Source organism: Triticum dicoccoides, chromosome 1A (genome assembly GCF_002162155.2).
Source record: "Triticum dicoccoides isolate Atlit2015 ecotype Zavitan chromosome 1A, WEW_v2.0, whole genome shotgun sequence".
NCBI classification, from domain to species: domain Eukaryota; kingdom Viridiplantae; phylum Streptophyta; class Magnoliopsida; order Poales; family Poaceae; genus Triticum; species Triticum dicoccoides.
Window position 1 is genome coordinate 398,953,836 of NC_041380.1, and position 27,775 is coordinate 398,981,610.

The window sequence follows — 27,775 nt, forward strand, 5'->3', positions numbered from 1 at the left end:
TATACTTTGGCCGGACTGTTGGACTATGAAGATACAAGATTGAAGACTTCGTCCCGTGTCCGGGTGGGATTCTCCTTTGCATGGAAGGCAAGCTTGGCAATTCGGATATGTAGATCTCCTCCCTTGTAACCGACTCTGTGTAACCCTAGCCACCTCCGGTGTCTATATAAACTGGAGGGTTTAGTCCGTAGGACAAGAACAATCATAATCATAGGCTAGCTTCTAGGGTTTAGCCTCTATGATCTCGTGGTAGATCAACTCTTGTAATACTCATATCATCAAGATCAATCAAGCGGTAAGTAGGGTATTACCTCCATCGAGAGGGCCCGAACTTGGGTAAACATTGTGTCCCCTGCCTCATGTTACCATCCGCCTTAGACGCACAGTTCGGGCCCCCCTATCCGAGATCTACCGGTTTTGACACCGACAGCCGTGGACAAATAAATGTCCGTGGCCAGTTTCACTGATTTCCAAATAGTGCAAAAGTCCGACACGGTACTACCGCTGAAGGCAAGCGGTACTACCGCACGGGGAGCGGATGTAAAAAATTACATCCGCTCCTACTTCCACTACTGGTGTTGTGCCGGACCAGGGCTCACGGTACTACGGCTCCCAAGGAGCGGTACTACCGTGACCTCCTGTGGTACTACCGCAGGGGCCTGCGGTACTACCGCTCAGAACAGCAGTACTACCGCAAGCCTCAGAACAACAACACATAGGAAAACTTCTTTTTGCACAAACAAGAAGAAATGGAGGATGCTCCAAAGTGCTAAAGGAAAGGCGGTGCAAAGAGGAGTAAACGTGTACGTGACGATTCCACCCAAACCTTTCCAAAGCGGACCCCCTCTTAATAGTACGGCTTTCCTACGACTCAAATCCACCGAAAAAGGAACGTAGAAAAACGCCGTCTTCAATAATCTTCGAGGGGATCCTAACCGTCTTGTGCCTAGTCATGAAATATCTGAAATACTTGAGACACACGATTGGTCCGCAAATGCATTGTCATCAATCACCAAAACACCTTAGGGATAAATATGCCCTTACAAAGGACCTGGAGCTTTTCACTAGCTTCAAAATGAGCCCAAGATCATCGAAACCAGAGTGTGGATGAGAAAGTTATGCATGTTTTACTTTTGGGGCGGCTGCAGTTTTTGTGTTGGCCGGATGTCCGGTAGTTGGCTGGATGTCCGGGCTCCCAAGATGCCTCAGATGTCCGGGATCCTCTCGGAAATCCGGCTCGCTAAGTCCAGAACCTGTGTTGAAATGTTGGTTGTGCCCTCCGGATGTCCGACACTTGGCTGGATGTCCGGGGCCTCAAGTTTGGCCAGATGTCCGGGTCCTGTACTCTGGTCTCTATTTTTCACATGCGTGTGTGTGCATTTCTCAGCTGTCGGATGTCTGGCCCTTGCCCAGATGTCCGGCCAGGAACAACCACTTACTCACAAATGGCTATTTTTTAGGCTTGCTGTACATACCCCTCTACCAATCCGGTATAGGGTTGACCACTCGATCCAAAAGAACCCTAGAACACCCAAGTGGCTCCCTCTTACTTCTCCTACACCAAATCTTAGATCCCAGAGAGATTTGTGAGAGTTCTTGAGAGATTTTCCAATCAAGTGATAGATCCACTCCCTCTCCCTCTTGTGACCAAAGGAATTTGGGAAATTTTTGTTTTTGCCACTCTAGATTTTGCCAATTTTTCTCATGCCACTCTAGATTTTGACATTTTTCACTTTTGCCACTCTTAGTTTTTGACAATTATCACAATTGCCATTCCTGTGGCAAAAGCAAAATTTCCAGATTAGCAATTGTGATACATTTCAAAAGTTAAGAGTGGCAAAAATGAAATAAAATTATTTTGCTTTTGCCACATAATGGCAATTGTGATAATTGTCAAAAGCTAACAGTGGTAAAAGTGAAATGTCAAAATCTAGAATGGCATAAGAAAAATTGGCAAAATCTAGAATGGCAAAAATAAAATTTCCCCAAGGAATTTCTGATTTAAGCAAGTCTTGAGCATTTCCCTCTTGATCTTGTTACTATTGGAGGTTGGAGACTCCTAGGCGGTAGGAGTGCTCCGGTGAGGAATCGACTTGTGATTTGCCCCCAGAAAGTCTGTGAAGGTTTGGAGGTCGCCTCAAGGTCTACCACTAGTGGTTGAGAAACGCCTTCATGGTATTGTCTCAAAGGGAGAATAGGGTGAGCCTTCATGGTGTTGGTGTGCCCTCGTGGTAACATCCCCCTCTCTAACGGTGACTAGCTTCCCTCTAAGGAAGTGAACATCGGGATACATCCTCGTCTCCGTGTCTTCGGTTATCTCTAACCCTAGCCACTACTTGTGGTTTACTTTGGTCTCTTGACCTTGCATTCACTATATATTGTTGACCTCATTATATTGTGTTGGCTATTTCCTTGTAGAGATTATTTAGGCCTACACTTTATATCCCGCGATTCATACTTGTTACCATTGATATATCCTATCATTAGTATGAATTGCTAACTTGTGTCATGCACATCCATATCTTGTAATATTGCTCAAGTAAGTTTGTGTAACTTGCCTGTTCTTGTTAGTATCCTTGTTGTGCTCATCTTATTTAGAATAAGTTATTCGTGCATTTAGTTAAGCTTAGTGTATTTAGGATTTGTGCTTGAAAAGTATCCTCTTAGTTTATTTCCCCATTAGGATTAAGACAAATCCATAGAAGTTTTTAAAATGCCTATTCACCCCCCTCTAGGCGACATCATGGTCCTTTCATGTGCCCAGACCGGCGACTCGCAACGGGGAACTTTGGTGGTGTGCGCGTCCATGGCTCAAGGCTGTGGCCGCTGGGTGTTGGATGCGCATCTAGGTTCTCCGTCTGTGGGATCCAGGTTTGTGACCACTGCGGTGTGCCCGCCAGGAGGTGGTGCGGCTCCCAGTCGTGCTAGATGTGGGAGATGTGTTGGTGGTGTTCTTCCCCGGTCGCGAGGGTGTGGTGGTAGCTGGAATGTGTGGCCTCGACGTGCTGGGTATCTGGTGCACTGTGACGCTATGACCACAGTGATGAGGTGCTACAGCGGCGGCAGTGTAATCCAGCACAGACAGGGGGGCCTCATTCCTTCGCGAGGGGTGGGAGGTGGGCGATGTTAAGGATGAAAATCCTGCCGTCTTCGGTCGGTGTCGCGACGCCGCCGCTCGTGGGCGTCGTTCCCCTCCTTGGAGACGTCGCTTAGGCGTGTCAGCATCTCCCCTTCTTGGTTGGGTTGATGTCTCCGGGTGAAAATCTAGGTCTTGGACCGGCGATGGCAACAACGTCGTTCCTCTATTGAGACATCGTTTGTGGAGACATGACTATGAAGTTCTGTGTGGTGGTTCTCCGGTGCACGCCGCTGGTCCAAGTAGAATTGCTTGGGCGCTATGTACATCAACGCCGGTGAGTATAGGACTGTGGCTTTCTCGAGACTATCTCGTCCCGCCAACCACTCACCATCTTCTTATGGACATTCATGGGTGGTTGGTGCGTCGACAAGGGGAATTCAATGGAAGTTGCTGCTCTTCAGGTGACCGGTGTTGGTCAAGACGCGTCCGTGTTGCTCTGGTTAGAGCAGGTTTGCATTGTTGTTGTAATGTGTGCGGAGTCTTTTCTTCGATTAGCATCGGTGTCGTGTTTGAACTATACTTACTGTTTGCAGCGAGTGATAGTCTCTTGTAATTGTCTTATGTCTTCTATAAAAATATGTACGCCTTTGATGTACTCTCGAAAAAACAATGTAACTGTAGGCGAAACAGATATTAGGGCAAAGATAATGGGTACGATTTTTACTTACCTCTTGTCCTCTTTTAATTCTACTCCCTTTGTATATATTTTTGCAGTTTAATTAAAAGGGTTTGTCTAGGACACATCTAGATGTGTCATAATTAAAAAGCCAAAGTTGCCCACACAGCCGCCTCTCCCAAAAAATCCTAGGGTTTTCTTTGTCTCCCGTTGGCGCCGCTGCCGGTCTGCCTCGCCTCCGGTGGCCTTAGGGCCTTGGCGGCGTGGTGGATCCCGACCCTTGTCGGCGGGAGGGCTCCGTCTTTATATGTTCCTTTGAATTTTGTTAGTGTTTGTGTCCTACTCAGGAAGATGAGACGACGATGCTTTCCTGAAGATGGAATAAGGTTCTTCCCGTCTAGCCTCCGTCCCGATGGTGCATCTAGCATCATTGGTGGGTGTCTGGAGATGTATCTCCGGCAGATCAGTCCTTGGTGGATTTGCTCGGATTTGGTAGTAGTTCGTCTACATTCGTTCATCTTCAAGTTGGATTCTATCAATCTACGCTACTCTTCAATGACGGCGATTGCTGTTATGTTGCATTGGTCCTATGGGGCCTTAACACGACGATTTCCTGACTGTTTACTGCAACAAGTTTTGCCCAACTCCGACAAGGGAGGGGCGATGACGGCGGTGCATCTTCGACTCGCTTCAGTGCTTGTAGTCGTCTCTAGGTGGTCTACGGATCTGAATGTAATTTTTATTATTTCTGATGTTCATTGTACTGTCATGATTGAAGATGAACAGATCGAAAGTTTTCTCGAAAAAAAAGAGAAAGATGTGTCTTAGTAATTGCACATCTAAATGTAACTACCAAAAAAAGAAAAAAAAGATGTTTACACGAATTTTATGTAAAATCAATGATATAGGATTTAGATGTGCAATACTTAGCACACATCTATATTGTGCTTTATCCAAACTGTAATTTAAATTTAGAGAGGGAGTACTCTAGTAGAGATACACCTATGGTCGTGCCAGCGCTCTGTACTCCACCATGGCGTGGTGATGGCGCGGCCGTGTGGCGGTGGCGGGTATTTTCTTTTTCTTTTTCTTTTTCAAACAGGCGTGTATATCTACCCGAACGTTTTTTCTATCCGAATAGGTGTGTGTATCCGGAGGCCCAAAATACGCCTACGCAGCTACGCACGCGCGTATCCGCGTACGATATATATACGGCCCCGGCATCCTCCTCCACTCCCCTTTTCCTTCCCTGTCACCGCACGGCAGGAGACATACATACAGAGGCGGGCGGGGGGAGGAGGGAGGAAAGGGGAGGGAACCACCCCGTCCGAGCCGACTTTGGATCCACCCACCTCCCGACGACGATCCGGTCGCGAATCGGAGCTGCCGCCAGCTCCCCTCCCCCCCCTGCTCCGCTCGCCGAACGGACCTGTTACTTCTACTCGGATCCCTGAGCTGGTCCGGTTGGCCTGATACGCGCGCCGAAGCTCGATCTCGCGCCGGGAGGCCTGCCGATTGCTGATTCGGGGCCGGATTTGGGTGCCGGGCGTGTCGTGGCGTGCGGGTGAGGCGGGCGGAAGCTAGGGTTCCGGCGGGTGCGCGCGCGCCGGCGAGATGACGACCCGGCGGGTGAGGCGGCGCACGTGCAGGGACAAGGGGAAGGGGAAGGAGGTTGTGGAGGAGGGGCGGGCGGTGGAGGCCGGCTCATCGCCGCCGCGGGACTGGGTGCCGGCGGGGGATGGGGATGGGGGCGGCGAGGCGGTGGCCGGCGAGGCCGTGGACTGGACGCTGCTTCCGGATGACACCGTGCTGCAGCTGTTTGGCCGGCTGAGCTACCGCGACCGCGCCAGCTTGGGGGCGACCTGCCAGACCTGGAGGGGGCTCGGGTCGTCGCCGTGCCTGTGGAGCACGCTCGACCTCCGCGCGCACCGTTGCGACGCTGAGGTCGCCTCGTCGCTGGCCTCGCGGTGCGGGGGCCTGCAGCGGCTGCGGCTGCGGGGTCATGAGGCGGCTGTGGCGGTGGCCTCCGCCCTCGGCGCCCGCGACCTCCGAGAGGTGGTGGCCGAAGGCTGCAGGGGACTCACTGACGCCACTCTTGCAGTCCTGGCCGCTCGACACGAGGCGCTGGAGAGCCTCCAGATCGGTCCAGACCCCCTTGAGCGCATCTCCAGCGACGCCCTCCGCCATGTCGCTCTTTGCTGCTCCCGCCTCCGTCGCCTCCACCTCTCGGGTCTCCGTGAAGCTGACTCTGATGCCATAGGAGCGCTGGCGCGCTACTGCCCCCTCCTTGAGGACGTTGCCTTGCTCGACTGCGGCACTGTAGATGAGGCTGCCCTTGGTGACATCCACTCCCTCCGATTCCTCTCCATAGCAGGATGCTACAACGTGAAATGGGCTACAGCATCCGCCTCATGGGCCCAGCTTCCCTTGCTAGTCGCCGTCGACGTCTCCCGCACTGATGTCTCTCCAAATGCTGTCGCTCGTCTAATCTCCCACTCCAAAACCCTCGAGCTTATATGTGCTCTTAACTGCAAATTTGTCGAAGAGGAACAAGCACACAGTCCCACTGCATTTAGCAACTCCAAGGGCAAGCTTGTGCTTACCATTACATGCCCCATTTTTAAATCACTCGCTTCACTGTTTCCTGCCGAGGCTGTGGAGGAGCACGGCGTGTTCAATGAGTGTAATTGGAGGAACAAAAGGAAAATACTTGGTGTCATGATGAACTGGCTCGAGTGGATCCTATCACAGTCGCTTCTTCGGATTGCGGAGTGCAATCCATATGGCATGGATGACTTCTGGTTGCAGCAGGGCACATCAATGCTGCTGAGCCTGGTGAAGAGCTCACAGGAGGATGTGCAGGAGCGTGCAGCTACAACAATTGCTACATTTGTGGTTATTGACGATGAAACTGCGAATGTGGATGCTGCAAGGTCGGAGGCGGTAATGCGGGATGGAGGCATTCCACTTCTGCTGGACCTTGCAAGGTGCTCAAGGGTGAGTGCTCAGTCTGAAGCAGCAAAGGTATAAATTATTTGGCCGAACTCATGGGTTCTCAGTATTTGTTTTCTATACTATTCTGGTATATCATTTAGTCCCATTGGTTATGTCTCTGTTCAGGCTATTGCCAACCTATCGGTGAATGCGAAGGTTGCAAAGGTGGTTGCAGATGAAGGAGGTATCGCCATTTTCACTAATTTGGCTAAGTCGACGAATCGACTTGTTGCTGAAGAAGCTGCTGGTGGCCTTTGGAACCTCTCCGTGGGTGAGGAGCACAAGGTTGTTATTGTCTAAATGCTGATTCTTATTGCTTGCTTTGATGTCCGTATCACTCGTGCTAATAATTGATTGGTTTCTCATTTTCAGGCGGCTATTGCGGCAGCTGGTGGTATAAAGGCTTTGGTTGATCTTATATTTCGTTGGCCTGCTGGGACTGATGGAGTTCTTGTATGGAACTTTTAACTTCACATTTTCAGCAACTTCCAACTATACCTGCTGATATGCTCCCAACCATCCTTTTTGTGACTTTGCTCTACCCCTTTTTTCTATTAGGAACGTGCTGCTGGTGCACTTGCAAACCTAGCTGCTGATGACAAGTGCAGCTTGGAAGTTGCAAACGCTGGTGGTGTCCATGCTTTGGTTACACTTGCTCGATCATGTAAACTTGAGGGCGTCCTAGAACAGGTAAGCTGCATTGTGTCTTCATGCTTGTCCAGTTTTGTTCTATACGTATAAACCAGTAAAATTTTATGCTATATCTCCTAAATTGTCAACCAATACTACACATTCCGCAGAACAGACACATTTTACGATGTAGGAAAAACATGAGTAAAGAACATTCTCCCTCTGTAAAGAAATATAAGTTCATATCACTAAAGTAGTGATCTAAACGCTCTTATATTACTTTACGGAGGGAGTACAAGTTTTCATCTTCAATGCTCCATACTTTTACATACCATCTGCAGCTTATTTCTTGCCTATTGAACTTTTGCCCTGCAATATATGCACCATTTCGATCATTTATAGTGCATCTTCCAGGTACCAATGCAAACATTTCTTGCATGGATAGCTACAATTTTATCGTGCTTGTCCAAGAGCACTCTTATGACACGTCCCATGCAAATTTTACAACTCGTGTTCCCATCAAGAAACAGAAGTCTGTAACCTGTGGTACTGAACCCGTGTCTGATATTCCCTCAAAAAAAACAAAAAGAGAAACCATGTCTGATATGCCGACTAGCTTCATACCATTTAGGTGTAAGTAGAAAACACACTTTAATATAACATTTTAAATCTTTTAAACCTGCTCGAAACCATTTTGCTTTAGAGAGCAGCCCGGTGCACATAGCTCCCGCTTGCGCAGGGTCAGGGGAAGGGTCCGGCCACTTTGGGTCTATAGTACGCAGCTTTTCCCTACATTTCTGCAAGAGGCTGTTTCCAGGATTTGAACCCGTGACCTCATGGTCACAAGGCAACAGCTTTACCGCTGCACCAAGGCTCCCCTCTTCACCTACATTTCGCTAAGGCATTTTGCTTTAGAGCTACTCAAAATATCTGTTTATAAAATAGTAGCAGTTCTCCGCTTCATCTTAAGCTCTAGAAGTAAATGCCTTGTATACATATTTTGTCCTCTTTATGTTCACCCCTGTTTTGTTATTTGCTAATGCTATGTTTGTTATGCATAGGCGGCAAGGGCTCTAGCCAACTTAGCTGCACATGGAGATAACAACAACAATAATGCAGCTGTAGGTCAGGAAGCAGGGGCTCTTGAGGCATTAGTGCAACTAACATGTTCTCAAAACGAGGGTGTAAGGTATAGTTCTAATTGACATGCTTTCACTTTTATGGTTTAAAGTTGTAATATTAGCTTTCCTTAATGTATACCACATAGATCTGAGGTAATATTGTGCTTTTTATTTAAAATTCAATCAGGCAAGAGGCTGCTGGTGCTTTGTGGAACCTATCATTTGATGACAGGAATCGTGAAGCTATTGCTGCTGCGGGGGGTGTTGAAGCATTGGTAATACCTTTTATCTTATCAACCAAACTGTCTTACGCTTTGCATTCTTTGACCAATATTACCTGTTAGGTTCTCCATCTAAATTTACATGATCTCTCTGAATAGGTTTGTGCTCAATGGATTAGTGTGAAATACAAAAGTTCAAGTATAATAGTTTTCATTCAAAGAAGGCTGAAGTTATTGTGGAGCAATTTAGTTAGAACTGTGTGTCATGAACTCTTAGTATTTAGGGGCAGACATTTAACTAGCAAGCGTGTAACTTCCTCTGAGGAATCATTTATTATGCTGCTAGCCAGGACTCGAAAATGTTTCTTTGGGAATTACTGTGTCACCCGTCTTTTCTTAAGCCTACTTAATAGGGGAGCTGTCTTTTTCACGTATATGGCATTCGTATTTTAGGTTTCACTTGCACAACAATGTCTGAATGCTTCGGAAGGCCTTCAGGAGAGAGCTGCTGGCGCATTATGGGGACTATCTGTCTCAGAATCGAACAGGTAACTTACTATACTAGTATACTACTCCCTCCGTCCGGAAATACTTGTCTTAGGAATGGTTGTATCTAGACTTATTTTAGTTATAGATACATCCATTTTATCCATTTCTAGGACAAGTATTTCCTGACGGAGGGAGTATCTAGTTGTTACGATACTCTCACTAGTGATCTGTGGAAGTTCTCGCAACACTGCTGCTTATGCATTTTTCTGCTCGAGTTTATATATTCGGCAAATTTTCGAAGTTCACTGAAAGGTCTTACTACTTACTGCCAGTTATTCCATGGTGTCTGCTATTTAAGACATAATGATCCTTGCAGATAACTTCTTACCATCAAAGAGTCTGCCTACCTTTATTCACTAAACTTGCACCACATACCAACTTCCTCTATTTTTAGGAGTGCGTTTGTGATAGTTGCATATGAGATGGACATGTTGATCGGAAATAAATCTTAATGGAAATTCCAATGTACTGATGGAAGTGATAAATGGCTGTAGTGTCAATCAAGAAAAGGAAGTCTAGTCAATACTTTAGGGTGTGTTTGGTTGGGGTGTGTTTGGTTGAGGAACCAACTGTCACGGAATGGAATGGTTCCATTCCAGAGGAACGGGTCGGTTCCATTCCTGTGTTTGGTAGGTGCAAAATAGTAGAATGGGTTGGTTCCATTCCAGTGTTTGGTTCGGAAGAATGGAATGAAAAATGGAATAACAGAAATTCAAAATTCGGCAGCATTTCATTTGAATTTTCAAGAAAAACAACATAATAATATATATTGACATAAAACACAATTTTCAGCAACAATATCATAAGGTAGCAAGTTCATTTGGCACATCCAAAAGCAATCAGCCAGTACATGTCTGTCACATACAAATAATCAAAGCAAAGTGCTCCCCTAGCCATCCTTTTTCTTTTGCTCATCTTGACCATCTACAATGATACATCTACAAGGTGCTCCCCTAGCCATCCTTTTTCTTTTGCTCATCTTGACCATCTACAATGATACATGCTATAAAAAATATGCCTACCAATTACTTCTAACCATGGATCTAGACAACAATATATGGAAGAAATTGAGGAAGAACATTGCACACACAGAAACATAGATCCGTTCATCAATCCAATGTGAGCATCAGCATGTATATACAGAGAAGGGAATGGAACTGTACCTTGCCTTCGCTGCTACTTGCTAGCCGCCCTGCTAGGTCGCCGCCGCTGCCTGCTAGGTCGCCACTGCCGCCTGCTAGGTTGCCGCCGCGCCGCCGCCTGCTAGGTCGCCGCTGCCACTGCCTTCTAGGTCGCTGCCAAGCCCCTGATGTGCGCCATCGCAGACGAGAGATGACGGGGAGGAGAGGGAAGCCGGCGCTGGAGAGGTGCGGGAGGGGCGGGGCTGAGAGAGGTGCGGGAGGGTGGCAGATCGAGAGGGAGGGAGAGATGCGGGAGGGTGGCGGCGCTGAGAAGGCAGTCGGGAGAGGATAGGGCTTGGGTTCGTGCGAGGGGAACGACCGAACGAAGCCCGTTCCCTGTCGTCCGCTCGAATCGGAGGTATGCCTCGGTTCCGCATATAGAGCGAATATGCTCTTTTCTGGGTCCGGTGGGTTCTGATTCGATCTGCTAACTAAACGTGGGAATAGGCTCTCGGGACGGGACGGATCCATGCCATTCCATCCGGTGACAGCAACTGAACACACCCTTGAGGAACCAAATGGAATGGAATGGAATGGTTCCATTCCAGTAGAATGGATCGGTTCCGTTCCTGTGTTTGGTTTCAGTCACCAAGTGGAATGGAATGGTTCCGTTCTTGCATTTGGCTAGAGAGATGAAACGAGATGAATTTGATTCAGCCAGAAGGTTTTAAAGTTCTTAAGATACATTTGTTACACTGTTAGAACTGCCAAATAACCTTGGGATTATTAGTTGCTCAAGAAACATGGCTGAACAAGTCATGAGCACCTAAAACAAGAAAAATAAATCCAAGTATGAATGGTTGGCCATCTCAGTAACAACTACTCAACTCCACAACTACACATTTATGTCAGTGTAAGCGTACTGACGGGAAAAGGATCATAACACACAAGCATCTACAAATCTTATAAGCTGATCCATAGGAATTGTTGTAGTAACCATCCAAACAAAATCTGAAAGGAATTCAAAAACTGCTCATTCAACATTCTTAATTCTGTTTAACACCTTATTATTTGGATTCAGAAACACAAACTAAAATAGACAAAGATCAAGAAAATCGAGAGGGTTTCCCCGTGCTCCATCGTGACCCTGTCATGTGCATGTCCCAGCCAAGCTTGGCTTCCTTCAACAGGAGCTCGCTGCTCCCATCCATGTTGCTACCACTTGCCGCTGGTCTTCTCGATCCCCTTGCCGATTATGACCTAATTGTGTGCACATCTCAGCCCAGCTCGGCGTCCTTCGATAGGAGCAGCCGCCGTATCCCGCCGTAGTAGCCGCCGCAGCCGCTCGCCTGCCTTACCGCTGCTTGCCCAAAGCGCCTACTGCTAGCCCGCCACCCCTTCTCCTCTTGGTCTACCACGCCATGAGGAAGAGACGAGGGAGAGGTGGTGCCGTTCATGAGGGAGAGGCTGGCGCCGATTGATCGAGAGGCAAGAGAGACGAGGGAGTGGCAGTGCTGATGGGAATAGGGTTTGGAGTTGGGAGGGAGGTGAGTGAATCGGCGAGGAAGTGAGATGCGTCCTGTTCCACGTGATACCTCTGATTTGGAAGTACGAGTGAGTTCTGGATCTTGGCCGAATATTCGCTTGGTGGGAACTAGTGGTTTCCAGTTCCATTTGTCTACCAAACACAGGAATGAGGCCCAGGTACAGGTCGGACCCATTCCATTCCACTTGGTGACCGAAACCAAACACACCCTAAAAGAAGACCCGTCCTGTACCTGTTAAATTGTTAAATTTGAATCTGTTCAGAATCTGTGACTTCTTTTTGGATAGATCGAAAAAAATAGGTGATTTGGAAACAAATGCATTTCTTTAGAACGGGATGAAACAAACAAACATCAACACCATATGTCATACAAAAAAACATTTTTGAGTATCACTTGGAGAAACTTCTCATACCTTTATGTTCATGAGCCATCTGTATGCAGGGAGAGTCTTGTGCAGCTCTTCATGCAGTGCATAGTGATCCCTCTAGTTCAAATGTTGTATTGTATTTAACATGAAATTTAAAAACATCCTGCCACCTGTATGCCAAATTCATAAACTAGCCTGCTCCATCTCTCCCTTTGTTCGGCTTGAGTGTACTTTGATATTTACAGTCTGTTCTTCTCCATCTCTTCCGCATGGTAGGCTCCTGCTTGGTAAAGGATCTTGACCAAACTGCTCAAAACATTGCACACATATAAATCTTGCTTGCATGGCATTCGGTCAGAAGATTAACCCTCGTCATGATGCAGCCGTGGGAAAAAAGGGAAAATTTTGAACATCTTCGAACTTATCGTTCACACCATCCTTGTCTAGAATACCGGGTTGGCAATCATGCAAACGAGGAATTTACGGCCTTGATGCTAACCTTTTGGTCCACTCCTGGGGCTTCTTGGTTCATCTTCCGTATTCACAGATCTGAGCCTTGAACTCAGAAGTCAGTACGCTCTTGTCGGCCCGCTGCTCCAGTCTCCTGCCTTGCTCACAGATCTTGTCACCTGTGCATATCATGGCCAACGGCCTGCTCGTCCGCCAGCACCGCACGGTGCTTGACCTCGTCTCCATTGACCAGATCCATGTGTGGCTCCAACGTCACCTTGTCTCCACTTAAGATTACAGCTTGAGTAGTACAAAACAGAATACTCTGGAAATCCTACAAATCAAACAGAACACTCCCACGTCACCTTGTCTCCACCTAAGATTTCAGCTTGAGTAGTACCAAACAGAACACTCTCGATATGCTACAAATCAAAGGCAGAGAGGCCAGGGGACGATGATCTGATCCAACAGGAACTCCATCTTCCTCGGCTACTTGCCCACCCTCACGACCGTCTTTAGCTCGACTGGCACGGTGAGTGGCCTTCTTCTTCCACCGTATGAATCAGGTTTTTTTAGCGAACCATATGAATCAGGTGGCCCCGTTGCAGTGTTATTATTCCACCCTCTAGCCCCATCTGGAAGCAGCGCTGGCAAATCTCGAGCATGGGCCGAAATAAATATCATGTACTCCCTCCGATCCATATTAATTGACGCATACTTAGTACAACTTCGTACTAAAGTTGTACTAAGTGTGCGTCAGTTAATATGGATTGGAGGGAGTACCATGGTCCATCCGTTAGCATGTATCCTGGGCCAACCGTACACCCACCAGATGTCAAACAGGGGCCCTGTGCGTGGGCCCATTGTATACACTGCATGGCCATACATGGCCATCAATACTGGACTTTCTGCACGCTCGTATTTGTTCCGAAAGTAATCTTTTCACAGATCATCATGCCTTGTTCGGTGGCCCAGTCTTGTTTCTTAATCGGTCTAATATTAGACTTGTTGCAGTAAGAAGAAAAGGAAATAATTATTTTCTAGTATTTGTATAAATAAAACAAAAAAAGTGTTTTCAGGAATCTGCATCTTATCTCTTTCTTCTGTTAATCTTTGATGTTTTTTGTGCCATAACGGAGGGGTTTGACTTCTAACTTTATAAGACTTTTCTTACATCAGCTTTTAGCTATTCATTCATCATTCGACATAGTTGGTCATAACTTTTGCATTACGATTGTCAGCATCGCAATTGGACAGGAGGGTGGCGTTGCACCATTGCTCACAATGGCACAGTCAGAGGTTGAAGTAAGTTTCCCTTATACTTAAGATTTCATGCCTGGATGCGTACAGTTACTAAAGAGCTTCAATTGTTTTCTTCCTCATGACCTGATCTATGCCCTTCTGTTTGGCAGTAGGTAACACATCTGTAGATTATCTGCTCGTTAACAGTTTGGTTTCAAATAAATTAGACATTTTCTTTATGAGGGCCCTTGATTTCCTGTTGACTTTTACCCCTACTCTATTGCCTAGGTGATTATGTAGTTCATGTCTACAGTTGCTACATATTGTTATTTACTCCGGACCTGATGACTCACTATTGCTGCAGGATGTTCATGAGACAGCTGCAGGGGCATTGTGGAATCTTGCTTTCTATTCCAGCAATGCTCACCGTATAGTTGAAGAAGGTGGGGTGCCTATACTTGTGCACCTTTGCTCATCATCAGGGTCAAAGATGGCTCGGTTCATGTCTGCGCTAGCCCTTGCCTATATGTTTGATGGAAGGTACACTTTTTGTGAAACTGACCATTCTTGTTTGTTTTTCAATATTAATATCTGGCCTTACGTTTAGAGTTACACAAAGACTGCAAGCAAGTTAACAATATGCAATCCTGCTATATTATTGATTTTATCATGTAGAGTTAGCTTCAAAATTCGGTTCATCTAATTGATCATGATGTACTTCTCGTAGAGTGAACTAAACAGTTGACACCATGCTTCCTGGCTTTGATGAAAATCAGTTATTCCAATAACTTTGATAGCAGCTTCTGGGTTACATACAAATTTTGTACCACCTCCATTTCATACTAGTAGGTGTATTATGATTTGTTCAGATAAGGGTTTGACCAACATTTTATGTCCCAAACCCTTGTCTTAATGAATCGTAGTAAGCCTTATATTGTGAAACTGAGAGAGTATATAAGTGGTTTTGAAGTACTCCTTCCGTTCCTAAATATAAGTCTTTTTAGAGATTCCAACATGGACTACATACGGAACAAAATGAGTGAATCTACACTCTAAACTACGTCTATATACATTCGTATGTAGACCATATTAAAATCTCTAAAAAGACTTATATTTAGGAACAGAGGGAGTAGTTGGAGATTTCAATTATGTTGCCCATGCCAGCGGAATATTTGTCATCAATAAGCCAGTTTTGTAGTTTCTATAATTTCATTGTTAACATCTAGAGAGCACAGTGGGTCAGTGTTAATTGTTCTTAAGTTTTCTGATTAATAAATCAGAAATGATCTTATGTATTGTGTGCAGTTGTGTGGTACTGTATTATGGTTATCATGAGTATCGCTTGGTTTCCAGGGTCATGCTGCCTAGGTTATTGGCTTACTGCATTGTTCGTTGTCATAGTTGCTTACTGCATTGTTCGTTGTCATAGTTAGTCTAGGTGACTTATTAAGCCTTATGTGCATCATTGTTTGACAGTGCAAGTGAAACAGAAGCACTGCATCTTCGTATTCCATGATGTAGAATGAAGTTATGAGAAATTAAACACAATTGTCATTTCTGTTTATTAGTTTATTGTAGATCAACATATTGTTGGCATAAAGTACTGTTGCCTTAGGCTGTACGAGATAAATATTTTTCTTTTTGGACTCAGAATTTTGTGCGTTAGTATTTGTATACGGGTCTGAATATATTTTTACTTGGAAGGTCAGCTAGCTATAGAAGCTTAGACACGGTTTGCCATGGTTCGCTAGTCTCTTTTAGGATGTTCAATTGCTGCATGTATTCCTTAAGTAATTACTCCCTCTAAAGAAATATAAGATCGTTTAGATTCACTCTGTAGTGATCTAAACGATCTTATATTTCTTTACAGAGAGAGGATACTGTAAGCTGGTTGGCAGAAATTTGGTATTTATTGCTGATGCACAAGATTATCTTATCAAGGAAATTTCATGTCATAATCTGAAATATGTGATCTGACAGAATGGATGAGGCCGCCATTGTTGGGACATCATCTGAGGGCAGTTCCAAAGGTGTTAACGTCGAGGGAGCTAGAAGAATGGCTTTGAAGCATATAGAGATCTTTGTGTTGACGTTTTCAGATCCACAGGTGTTCTCTATGGCTGCAGCTTCCTCAGCACCAGCAGCGCTATCTCAGGTTGCCGAAGCAGTGTTCATACAAGAAGCTGGACACCTGAGATGCAGGTTTGGCTTTACATTTCGTGTTTATTTCGTTCATCTTATTTGAATCTTCCATCATAATTTGAATGCATTTGGTGAACATAGTTCTAATACCTTTACTTCCTCCAGTGGTGCTGAGATAGGTAGATTTATTGCCATGCTTCGGAATCCTACGCCAGTTCTTCGTGCGTGTGCTGCATTTGCCCTTCTTCAGGTTTGTTTTCCTTAACATCTAATGCTAGTCGTCCCTGCCTTATTTTTTCCATTGGAGTTGCCGTGATTGGACACCTGGGCGAGACAGCGCACCAGGCCAATTTTTGTTTACCTTTGGACATCATGCGTCTAACGATGTCCCATCTTGCAATTAGTTCCTACTCCCATAGTTACAAGAATTATTTTCCATTTTGATCATGCTTAAAACCGGTTACTTCGTCTATATTCTTGATCACTTGCTTCTCCTTTCACTGGTAAATAGGGAAGATGAACTGAAATTGTTTCCTGTTCGTTCAAAGGGACCAGGCCTAATCTCTATCTGTCTAAAAAAGTTATCTACATCTTTGTTTCTGTTTTGGCTGATGCAAACCGATCTTAGTTTTCTGGTAACAGTGTTTCTCCTATGATCTGACGAGAGATACTCTTCAAAATGCTATGCAGTTCTCAATCCCGGGAGGTCGACATGCAACACACCATGCGGACCTTCTGCAAAATGTTGGAGCGGCTCGGGTCTTGCGTGCAGCGGCGGCAGCAACATCAGCTTCCATTGAGGCCAAAGTGTTCGCCAGAATTGTCCTTAGGAATCTGGAACACCATCAGGCAGGGACTTCAACCTGAAAACGCAATGGCGAGCACAAGCGCGACTAATTCTCCAACAGGGCATAACTTCTAACCTTTGGCCCCAGAATGGATGCAAACTCGCGGTTAAGTTGTCGCTGGCATTTGAAGCTGCCACGCAAGCTGTGACCTTGGAACTTCCACCTTGAGGAGAACTGTCAGAAGAGATGTACTCCGTATGAACGTTCAACCGATGGTCAGCAGCTGTTGAGTGTGCAATTTTCCTGTTGTTTTTCTGATGTGTAAAAGTAACTTAAAAGTGTTAGAGTTAGCATTGGCAGGACGTAGAGAACTTTTATGGTATATAGAAAGTTAAGAGTGTTTGTTATCTGTTGATTTAATTTAACAAGGTGAGTGGCAGCGGGTGACATTGTTAGGCTGTTCCACCTGTCGCATACATGTAAAACTTTGTAGATGCATACTGCTTTGTTATATGAACGTCCCGTGGATGTGTTTCTGTGCTTTGTGCAAATTAAACGAGCCGTTAATTTAGTAGAGATCTATTTTTACTAACCTCTCAAACAGTCTATACATTTAGGCCCATACCCAACAAATATCTATACAAACGATCCTACTCTCTCTGTTTCAAAATAGATGATCTAATTTTGTACTAACTTTGTACATAGTATACGAAAAAATTGATATATGTTTTGATTCATTTACAGCTGAGGCAACCGCAGTTCGGTTTGGCATGAATCTTGCTCGTACAGTTGGATGCAGTAAAATTGATATCAACTCCGACAACATTGAGGTCATCGAAGCTCTTAAAGACGGAAATTCTTCTTTGGTTGCTAGCGCAATTTTTGACGATTGTTATTTCATGTCATTAGATTTTGATCATATTGTTTATGATCATTGTAATAGGGAAGCTAACCAGGTAGCTCATGAAATGGCGAGATTAGCTAAATTTTCTACGCTTGGTTTTTGGATGGATACTGTCCCTAGTGCGGTCATTCCTTTGCTTGTAAATGATGCCACTGTTTTGGTGATTGAGTAAGAGATATTATTTATCAAAAAAATAAATTAGGTCATTTATTTTGGAACGGAAAGAGTACTACTTATTACAAATGAATAAAACCTGAGTTAAAAAAACCTTGGGAGACGGTAGAACCTCCAACTTACACTCACCATCGAGTCCATAGAATTGCTGACAGAAACACCACATGCCTAATGGACAACACAACACGGGATTGATCACACTACATCATTATCATCTATCTCCCATACACTACATCATTATCATCTATCTGCCATACTCAATCCTTGTAACAACCCCCGAGAAGGATCATGAGATGGAGGCAGCAGAATGCCACCAACAACATGTACTTGCAGATTGACAAGGCTGTACGGGTAACACGCGACTTCCTGAATCGCCCTCGAAGCGAATACAATCGGTCTTGTAGTCAAGCAGCTCCGTGAAAGAAAAGATTGCGACAACGCAAGCGTACAAGCATACTATGGTGGCAAACACAAACAGCACACGCAGAGTCAACCTCTTCCAGAAAGGGAAACGGGCCATACCGGTCTTGGGTTTGGCGGCGTCGGCGGTCTTCTTTGCAGCCTCGGCGTCTTTCTTGGCAGCCTGAGTCGCATCGGCCTTCCGCTTCACCTCGTCCTTTGCTTCCTTGAGATCCTTGTCAATGAGGTTGAGCTCCTTGTCGGCCTTTGCAGCTGTATCCTCGGCCTGAGTTGCCGCCTTAGCCGCCTCGTCGGCAGCCATCTCCAAGTCCTCGATCTTCTTCTGCGAGGCAACATCGTCGCCGACAGGGTTGGCCTTGGCTTGGGCCAAGTTCTCATCGGCAGCTTGGGCAACTCTGATTGCATCATTAGCTTCGGATCTGGTGATCTTTTTGGCATCAAGGGCGTTGTCTTAGGCGGCGCGCATCTCCGCGACGACGCGCTTGGCGTCCGCTTCGGCCTGGACAGCCTTTGCTTCGGCATTTGAGGCGACCGCAGAAGCATTAGCTGCGAGAGTGCGAACAACGGCAGCCTGCGCGGCAGCGGCGGGATCGGCCTCGCGTTGCTCTTGCTCTTCTTCTTGGGCACGGGCATCAACGATGATTTTGACAAGATAAATGATGCAAGCTGCGAGGGCCATTGCGATGGCAAGAAAAGTGACATCAAAAGCCAGATTCTTGTAGTGATGGGCCACTTGTTTGGCGTCGCATATTACGGATGTAGCGTTGAGGCTGCGGAGTGTCTCGATCACCGATGATGGATCCGACACGCTGTTGCCAATGAGAAACAGGCTCGTAATGCCGCCGATGAACGCCAACATCTTAACCAGAAGATCTTGAAAAGATCCGAGCATCTTGAACACGCGTATCTTGATCAGAAGATCCCGGAAAGATCCCATCTTGGCTAACAACTGTTTCTGAAGAGGAAAATCATCGAGAGGAAACGAGTAGCAGTTAGTGGCCTGGCATGAACAAGATTAAGATAAACAACAAGGAGATCATCCAGAAATCACCACACAAGATGAAAACATCCACAAGAGCCGACCTGTCTCGGTCGCGCGCGTGCAAACGCTCGAGCAGGAGCCCGTGCTTGACTCGGGCGCGGCACAACATGGCGAGGAGCGGCGACAGGAGCTGTGTGGGCACGGCGCGGCTTGCGGGAGAGCTGCGGTACGTGCGCGGGCACGCACGCATGTGTGGGTGAGCGCGGGCAAGCAGAGGGCTGCGGGGCACTCGAGCTCGAGCGTTGCTCGGCTCGGGGCCATGTAAAAAGAGCGGGCGAGGAAGAGAAGATGGGGCATGCGAGACGAGGCAGTGCAAGGCACGCGGGCGAGGCGGGCGTGCTGCTGCGCATGGTGCGGGTGTGCGGCGAGGCGCGGCGAGCGCGTGTGTGCATGAGGAGGCGCGGATGCTGAGTGTGTGCGTGTGCGCGAATGAGGCAGGGCAACGAGTTTGAGCTCGCTGCCATGGTCGTCCAGGGCGGCCCTGGCCTCGGGCACGATGGGATCGGCGGCTACAGCGACGGAATTGAATCAGAGAGGGGCTGGGAGGAGCGGCTGCTCACCTAGGTCCCGTAGGAAAAGACGAGGCGGCTGGAGACGCGACGGAGAGGACTCGAGGACGCGCTGATCGTGGTGAAGCTCGGCTCCGTGAAGAAGACGAAGCAGGGGAGGTAGACAGGGCGCTGAACTTGGCGATCCGGCTCGGGGAGGACGCGAAACGGAGTCGCGGCGGCGTCGCGATACGCGTGGAGGAAGAAGGAGTCGGCGGAGAGCTTGCTACGCCGGAGGAGAGCCCTGGCTCCTCCCGGCCAGGGCGTCGGGCTTGGGGGATGAGGCGCGGTGGAACTGGCTGCTTACCTGGCGGCGGCGCGAGGAGGAAGAGAGGAGGAGGGGCGAACCCTAGGACGAAGCGTGGGGGTTTAATAGGAGGAGCGGGCGCGGTGCCGTGGCCATGGTGGCCATGTGTGCTCCTCGCCGAGAGTTACTGTGAGAGAGAGATGTGATGGAGGTGGAAGAAAAGTTGCACGGTGGGGGGATGACAAGTGGGGCCGGTCCAGTGCATGACAGGAATTTACCAGGGAGGAGAGAGCGAGTGGTCCAGGTGGGTTGGGCTCCGGCTGGGCTGGGCTCAGGTAAGGTTTTCTTCCTGTTTTAATTTCTTCTTCTTTTCTGTTTTCAACATACACAGAATTAGAAGAAAACTAACAGGGGGTTTAGGCGAAGGAGCTGAGAGATAACAAAATATCCACACAGTCCTGGAAAAGCGCAATATTTAATAAAAATGCTCTGGTAATTTTTAGAGACTACAAATTCAAACAAGTTTGAAAATAATTCAAGATTGAATAAATCCTTAGCTGAACCAAAGCACTTCCAAATGATCTTAAAACAGGAGGAGGTGGTCTTGGCATGAACTAGGATTTATAGGGAAATATTGAACATTTTTTGGAAAAGGAAAATGTCACTTGCAATAATTAGAGAAAGAGGAAGGAAGCTAACGAAGGGTTTGAGCACTTGATCATGGTTTTGGTTTAGATATGACTTGGCTCCCGGACGCAAATGAATATGAAAGAAGATGATGGGGTTCACACTAGATCATAACAACAAAAAATAAATATACAAACACCGAAGCAAAGATGGTCATGATGCATGACGCAAAAATAAAACAAACAAACATCACAAGTAAGAACATATCACAAAAATAATGGAGGTTTCAGTCTTGGGCTGTTACAAACATATATCAATTATCTTAACAATGGTAACTATCAGGCAATGAATAACTATAAAGATAAATAATTGAAATAACTACAGTATGATCAAGATAAAGCACAAATCAACATGGTGTCCAAGTCATCACCATGATCGCTGCACGACCATCTCTTACTTCCCTGTGGTCCTCCGACCATCTTTCTCATAGCCATCCAGTGGCTTATCCTCAATCTCCTGACATACACAGATGTCAAGGTCATTCCACTATAAGTCTGACAGACCACATCTTTCCACGGGTAGTTTTTAGAAGTTTCATATTTCATTTATAGCTCCGAATTCGACGAGACCAAACAGTGTGACCTAGTACGAACTATGCCCAATACCAAGGATGCGGCTACTCTGGATAGATTTTATGCTCTGCGGAGGATGTGCACTGTACCCACTCTATGGACAATAGTCCAATAAATCCCTTCTATAGCATGACACTCTTACCGCACCATGGACTACCCACATGCTAGCCTTGGGAGAGAGAAACCGGGGCCCTACCACCTCGTGGCACAACTCATCCACTCCTGTATGCAATACTTTCTAACACGCAATCATACCAGCTCCGACTCTCATAGTTGGACGACAATTTGGGGATCAAGGAGATACTAACTATCCAACCATCCCTCTTTTGTGATACGCGTAAAATTCATAAGCATAAATCGAGCTAGAGACTTCCTATAAATACAAATGTGGTCGCACGAGGGAGTTCAACTCAGTGACACCATGACTCGATCTAGACCGTAGAGGAGGTTGTTATTATTAGTTTCCCATTCTTTACCGTTACCTCAAGTGCATTTCACCTGCCCATGTTAGTCATACACCTGATAGAGAAATATACAGCAGTATGAAATCATATCAAATTGGATCCAAATTATCTCTACATAAGAGCCATTGGCGCTCTAATGTCAATATCATAACGTGCAACCAAGTAAACAACGTAAGTAGTTTATCCGAGCAAAGGTATGTGAGCATAAACAAGAACAAGTTTTAAACTACCAACTTGCAAGAATAACACATAGTGAACACTTAGGGTATACATCAAATGATTGGCTTGCCTTCGGACCAAGGAGGTCATCGGGAAGAAGTGTGATGGCCTGGTTGAAAAGTTCTGGCGGGATAATGATGCTCCGGAAAGGGCTAATCGACGATAGGGGCAAAATGGTCATTCAATGAAAGTGGCTCCATCAGAACAGGCTTGGTGAGTGCAGAACATGTGCTTTGGAATGTGGATGAAAGATATGAATGAATTATTGTGAAGGACCTTTCTATAATTAAATAATTACACTTGGGTCCTTGACAATCTATAGCGCCTTCTAATGAAATATGCTTTCTAGAGGGGAAAGCACATTCAACCAAAATAGACCTCCACTTAAAAAGGACGGGCCCCAACCGTAAGAGAGGCATACCCCTCCACTGAGTCGCTTACAGGTGGGGTCTGCTGTACTGATTCACTACTGTATAATTCTTCCTCTCGATGCACAGTGCACCGAGGAGAGGAGCGCGGGGCTCCGGCCATTGCCGATGACTCACGACACGAGAGGACCTGCCGATGACCAGGTCATGATCATGGGACCATGCCACGTCGGTCGATGTAGCGCAGGAACGCTGGAGTGATGGGAGCAACGACGACGCCAGGCAAGGCAGACGACGATGACAGTGAAGTTGGAGCGGAAGCCATGGCCGTGGATAGGAAAGGAAAGGATGGAACTCGGGCTCTATTATAGGAGGTGCTGGAGGTCTTCTAGCATGGCTAAATGGAGAGGAGGAGGCCTAGGTGCTCGGAATTGTCTGAATCTGTGGTGGCGGCAATGTCGCCAGAGAGGAGGCAAAAGAGCTTGAGGGCTCGAGTCCCTAGGGTCCAATTGGGAGGGAGAGGTGTGAGTGGCCTGGGGCTCCGAGGAGAGGCTTAAATAGTTGGGTGATGTGATTAGATGAGGATGGTTGTGTCCATGCTCTAGCTATGGTCCGAGCAAGGAGATAGGGGGACTCGGCATCCACTGGTTTTTACAGAGGATCAAGGGACCGAGGAAGCTCACTCGCACGCTAGAGGGGCTCGGAGGAGGGACTGGCCTTAGGGTGCAGTGGGGGCACAGTCCTATGACGGCGAGGGCAATGGCGCGACGTGGGAGGAGGCAAGGGAGGGGAGAGAGTCCTGGAGGGCCCCAAGGCTTTTGCGAAGTCTCTGGTAGGCCTGGACAAGGGGGAGGGGGTGAAAGGATCGCTATGGTCGACTAGAAGGGAGGATGGGTTGAATAGGCGATCAAAGAAATGTTCCCAAATTTTAGGCTCGACAATAAAACATGTTGTCTATATATGGAACTAGGTGAACAACCTCTATGAAAAGCACAACAACAAGATATAGACTTGCACAAAAGTGAAGATAAGAAGTTTTACCATAAGTGGAGACAAGGGTGTGTTTATGAAGTTCCCTCCTTTGGGGAGGTACGTCTCAGTTGGAGGGGTTATGAGGGCAGAATGCTCCCCAAGGATCCCAAGGACTAACTCTATTCTCCTCACGCCCTTTCACAATGTAAGATGTCGTGAATTGACTGACGGTGCCCTTGAAAGTGGCAACCTAGACCTTTACAAACAAGATTACGACAATCTCCACAACTTAATTGGAGGATACCAACACCACCACAAAGCTTCACCACGATGGAATGTGGCTCCGTGTTGACCTTTTCTGTCTAGGGAGCCCAAACACCCAAGAGTAACAAGTTGATGAAGATGAAAGAGCCCGAGGAACGCAATACAATTTGGTAGGAATGTTGATCAGTTGTTTCTCCTCCTATGCACAAAGTATGAGAGAGTTTGGATGGATGGGGAAGGAGATCATGAGCCTTTCCTGTCTTAGCAATGGAGGGGAAAAGCTTAAAGAATATTAGGGTTGAAAGGTGGAAGGGGAAGGGTTATACCCTCCATGGGAGAAATAGCCTTTGCACAGTCGCAAGTCCGGGTACCCAAACTAAAGGGGTCAGTATACTCGGACCATACAAAGAAAAGATGCCCCATCCCGGGCACCCAAGGGACAAATTCCCCGGGCACTTGGAGGTCCAGGACCCTAGGCACCTTGGCCGTACAAAAGTTCACGCGAGACCCCAGGTGAAATGGTTAATACGGTTGACTAGAGGAGGGGTGAATAGGAGACTACAAATTTTAATGCCAATTTTAGGGATAAGTGAATAAATAGAGTTCACTAGACATGCAACTAAGTGAACACAACCTACATGACAAGCAAGCTTAAAGCCAAATATGCTAGGAAACAATCTAATTAGCAAGCCCACAATCATACAAGTGAGTCGGGGACATGATTTTATCCTGAAGTTCACTCTTCGTTGGGGGGAGAGCTAGTCTCTGTTGGAGTGGTGCCAGAGCGATGAAACTACTTCTATGCTTGATAATACCGTGCCATTAGGTGAATTTCTTGATGAACAACTTGCCAGGGTTAGAGAAAATGAAATTATTGAAACAGATAATATTGATGAAAGTGATGATGAAGATTCACCCCCTAAATATGAATTGCCTGATGTGCCTGAGGGTTATGTTATGGATGAAGAAACTGCTAGAGACCATTTTGCTTCCAAATATAGATATGATCTTACATAAACTGTTAGCTAAGCTGAAAGAAAAGTCTTTGAATGCTATAATGAAATATGACCCTGCTTTTGCTACTTCACCTATCTGTATTTCTGATAAGGATTATGATTTCTCTGTCGATCCTGAGTTAATTACTTTGGTTGAATCTTATCCTTTTTATGGCTATGAATCTGAAACTATTGTGGCACATCTTACTAAATTGAATGATATAGCCACCCTATTCACTCATGAGGAAAGAGTTCGTTACTACTATATACTTAAGTTATTTCCGTTCTCATTAAAGGGTGATGCTAAAACATGGTTTAATTCTCTTACTCCTGGTTGTGTGCGTAGTCCCCAGGATATGATTTATTACTTCTCTGCTAAATATTTCCCCGCTCATAAGAAACAAGCTGCCTTAAGGGAAATATATAATTTTGTGCAAATTGAAGAAGAGAGTCTCCCACAAGCTTGGGGGAGGCTTCTCCGATTACTTAATGTTTTGCCTGATCATCCTCTCAAGAAAAATGAAATACTTGATATCTTTTATAATGGACTAACCGATGCTTCCAAAGACCACCTGGATAGTTGTGATGGTTGTGTTTTCAGGGAAAGAACTGTTGAGCAAGCTGAATTGCTATTGAATAATATATTAAGTAATGATAATGATTGGACACTTCCTGAACCAACTCCTAAGCCAACTCTGAAGAAAAGGGGTATTCTATTTCTCAATCCTGAAGATATGCAAGAGGCAAAGAAGTCTATGAAAGAAAAGGGTATTAAAGCCGAAGATGTTAAGAATTTACCACCTATTGAAGAAATACATGGTCTTAATAACCCGACACGGGTCGTAAAGGTAAATTCTCTCTATAGATTTGATGAAGGTGATATTCCTCATAATAAGTCTGCTAGCCAATGCTTGGATGAGTTTGATAATTTCATTGTTAAACAAGAAAACTTGAATGCTTATGTTGGTAGACAATTGAAACGTAATGCTTATATGGTTGAACACTTGAGTGATTATATGTCTAGAGTTAAAGGTGACCTTAAACTTATTAGTAAACATGCTTCTATGGTTACCACTCAAGTAGAACAAGTGCTTAAAGCACAAGATGATTTGCTTAATGAATTAAATAATAAGAAAAATGATAATGCTGTTAGAGTTATGACTAGAGGAGGTAAAATGACTCAGGAAGCTTTGTATCCTGAGGGCCACCCTAAGAGAATTGAGCAAGATCCTCAGAGAACTAATGTTGATGCACCTAGTCCTTCTAAGAAGAAGAAAAAGAAAAATATAGTACTTTGCATGCTTCTAGTGAACCTGTTGTTGACACACCTGAGAATCCCAATGATATTTCTATTTCTGATGCTGAAACATAATCTGGTAATGAACATGAACCTAGTAATAATGATTATGTTCATGTTGATGCTCAACCTAGCAATAACAATGATGTAGAGATTGAACCTGCTATTGATCTTGATAACCCACAATCAAAGAATCAACGTTATGATAAGAGAGACTTCGTTGCTAGGAAGCACAGTAAAGAAAGAGAATCATGGGTTCAGAAACCCATGCCTTTTCCTCCTAAACCATCCAAGAAAAAGGATGATGAGGATTTTGAGCGCTTTGCTGAAATGATTAGACCTATCTTTTTGCGTATGCGTTTGACTGATATGCTTAAAATGAATCCTTATGCTAAGTATATGAAAGATATTATTACAAATAAAAGAAAGATACCAGAAGCTAAAATTTCCACCATGCTTGCCAATTATACTTTTAAAGGTGGAATACCAAAGAAACTAGGAGTTCCCGGAGTACCAACTATACCATGCTCCATTAAAAGAAACTATGTTAAAACTGCTTTATGTGATCTTGGAGCCGGTGTTAGTGTTATGCCTCTCTCTTTATATCGTAGACTTGATTTGAATAAGTTGACACCTACTGAAATATCTTTGCAAATGACTGATAAATCAACTGCTATACCTGTCGGTATCTGTGAGGATGTGCCTGTTGTGGCTGCAAATGTTACTATTTTAACGGACTTTGTTATCCTTGATATTCCCGAGGAGGATAGTATGTTGATTATCCTTGGTAGACCCTTTTTGAATACTGCAGGGGCTGTTATTGATTGCAACAAAGGCAATGCCACTTTTCATGTTAATGGTAATGAGCATACGGTACATTTTCTGAGGAAACAACCTCAAGTCCACAATATCAATTCTATTGGAAAAATTTCAACGATTACTATTGGAGGTTTTGAATTCCCTCTTCCTACTGTTAAGAACAAATATGATATTCTTATTGTTGGGGACATGCATATCCCCGTTGAGGTAACCTAGTGTTATTCGAAAATTCTCCGGTTTCATATTATTCGGGAGGAGTTTGTTAACAAGACTTGATCAACCTTGTCAGTGGATTTCTTTTGATGAGCATGAGATTGATGAAGTTAGAAAGCACAACTCTCTATACCCTCCTTTTACTTTCTGATATTTAGATTAAATAAAGCAAAAATAGTATTTTCTGTGTGTTTTCTGAATTATCCTTACAATAAAAATACCCCAAAGATAAAAGTTCTCCAAATGTCCTGAAAATGAAATATGATTTTTTGTAGAATATTTAAGAATTTCTGGCACTGAGAACACACCGGGGGACCCACCATTTGGCCACGAGGGTACAAGGCGCGCCCACCCCCTAGGGCGCACCCCCTGCTTCGTGGGACCCATGTGGACCCGCTCCACTTATTCCAGCACCCACTCACTTTGTCTTCCTCCAGAAAAAATCATCCCGTACCTCAAACCCGTGTTCTAGCTCATCTTGCTACCATTTCTGATCTCTTTGCTCAAAGCTCCATTCACAAAACTGCTTTGGGGGATTGTTCTTCGGTATGTGACTCCTCCAATGGTCCAATTAGTTTTTGTTCTAGTGCTTTATTTATTGCAAATTTTTGCTGCCTAGGTGACCCTCTTCTTGAGCCTACAT

At 45.6% G+C, this 27,775-nt stretch overlaps 1 protein-coding gene and 1 long non-coding RNA gene across 2 annotated transcripts; one reads left to right on the forward strand and one right to left on the reverse strand.

Annotated features, from left to right (window-relative positions):
- The first annotated feature begins 5,000 nt into the window (after positions 1 to 5,000).
- On the forward strand, positions 5,001 to 17,469 carry LOC119275729 (protein ARABIDILLO 1-like). Its single transcript, XM_037556633.1, has 12 exons — positions 5,001 to 6,779; positions 6,876 to 7,034; positions 7,122 to 7,202; positions 7,308 to 7,439; positions 8,441 to 8,568; positions 8,688 to 8,775; positions 9,175 to 9,269; positions 13,997 to 14,060; positions 14,362 to 14,537; positions 15,978 to 16,199; positions 16,305 to 16,389; positions 16,830 to 17,469. Exons 1-12 carry the CDS (start codon positions 5,370 to 5,372, stop codon positions 17,004 to 17,006), a joined length of 2,817 nt encoding a protein of 938 aa, XP_037412530.1. The 5' UTR covers positions 5,001 to 5,369; the 3' UTR covers positions 17,007 to 17,469.
- An 825-nt stretch (positions 17,470 to 18,294) lies between these two features.
- On the reverse strand, positions 18,295 to 20,339 carry LOC119294482. Its single transcript, XR_005143443.1, has 2 exons — positions 20,028 to 20,339; positions 18,295 to 19,380 (listed from the first exon to the last, which is right to left on the reverse strand). It is a non-coding gene; the product is annotated as an uncharacterized LOC119294482 (long non-coding RNA).
- Positions 20,340 to 27,775: the final 7,436 nt, after the last annotated feature.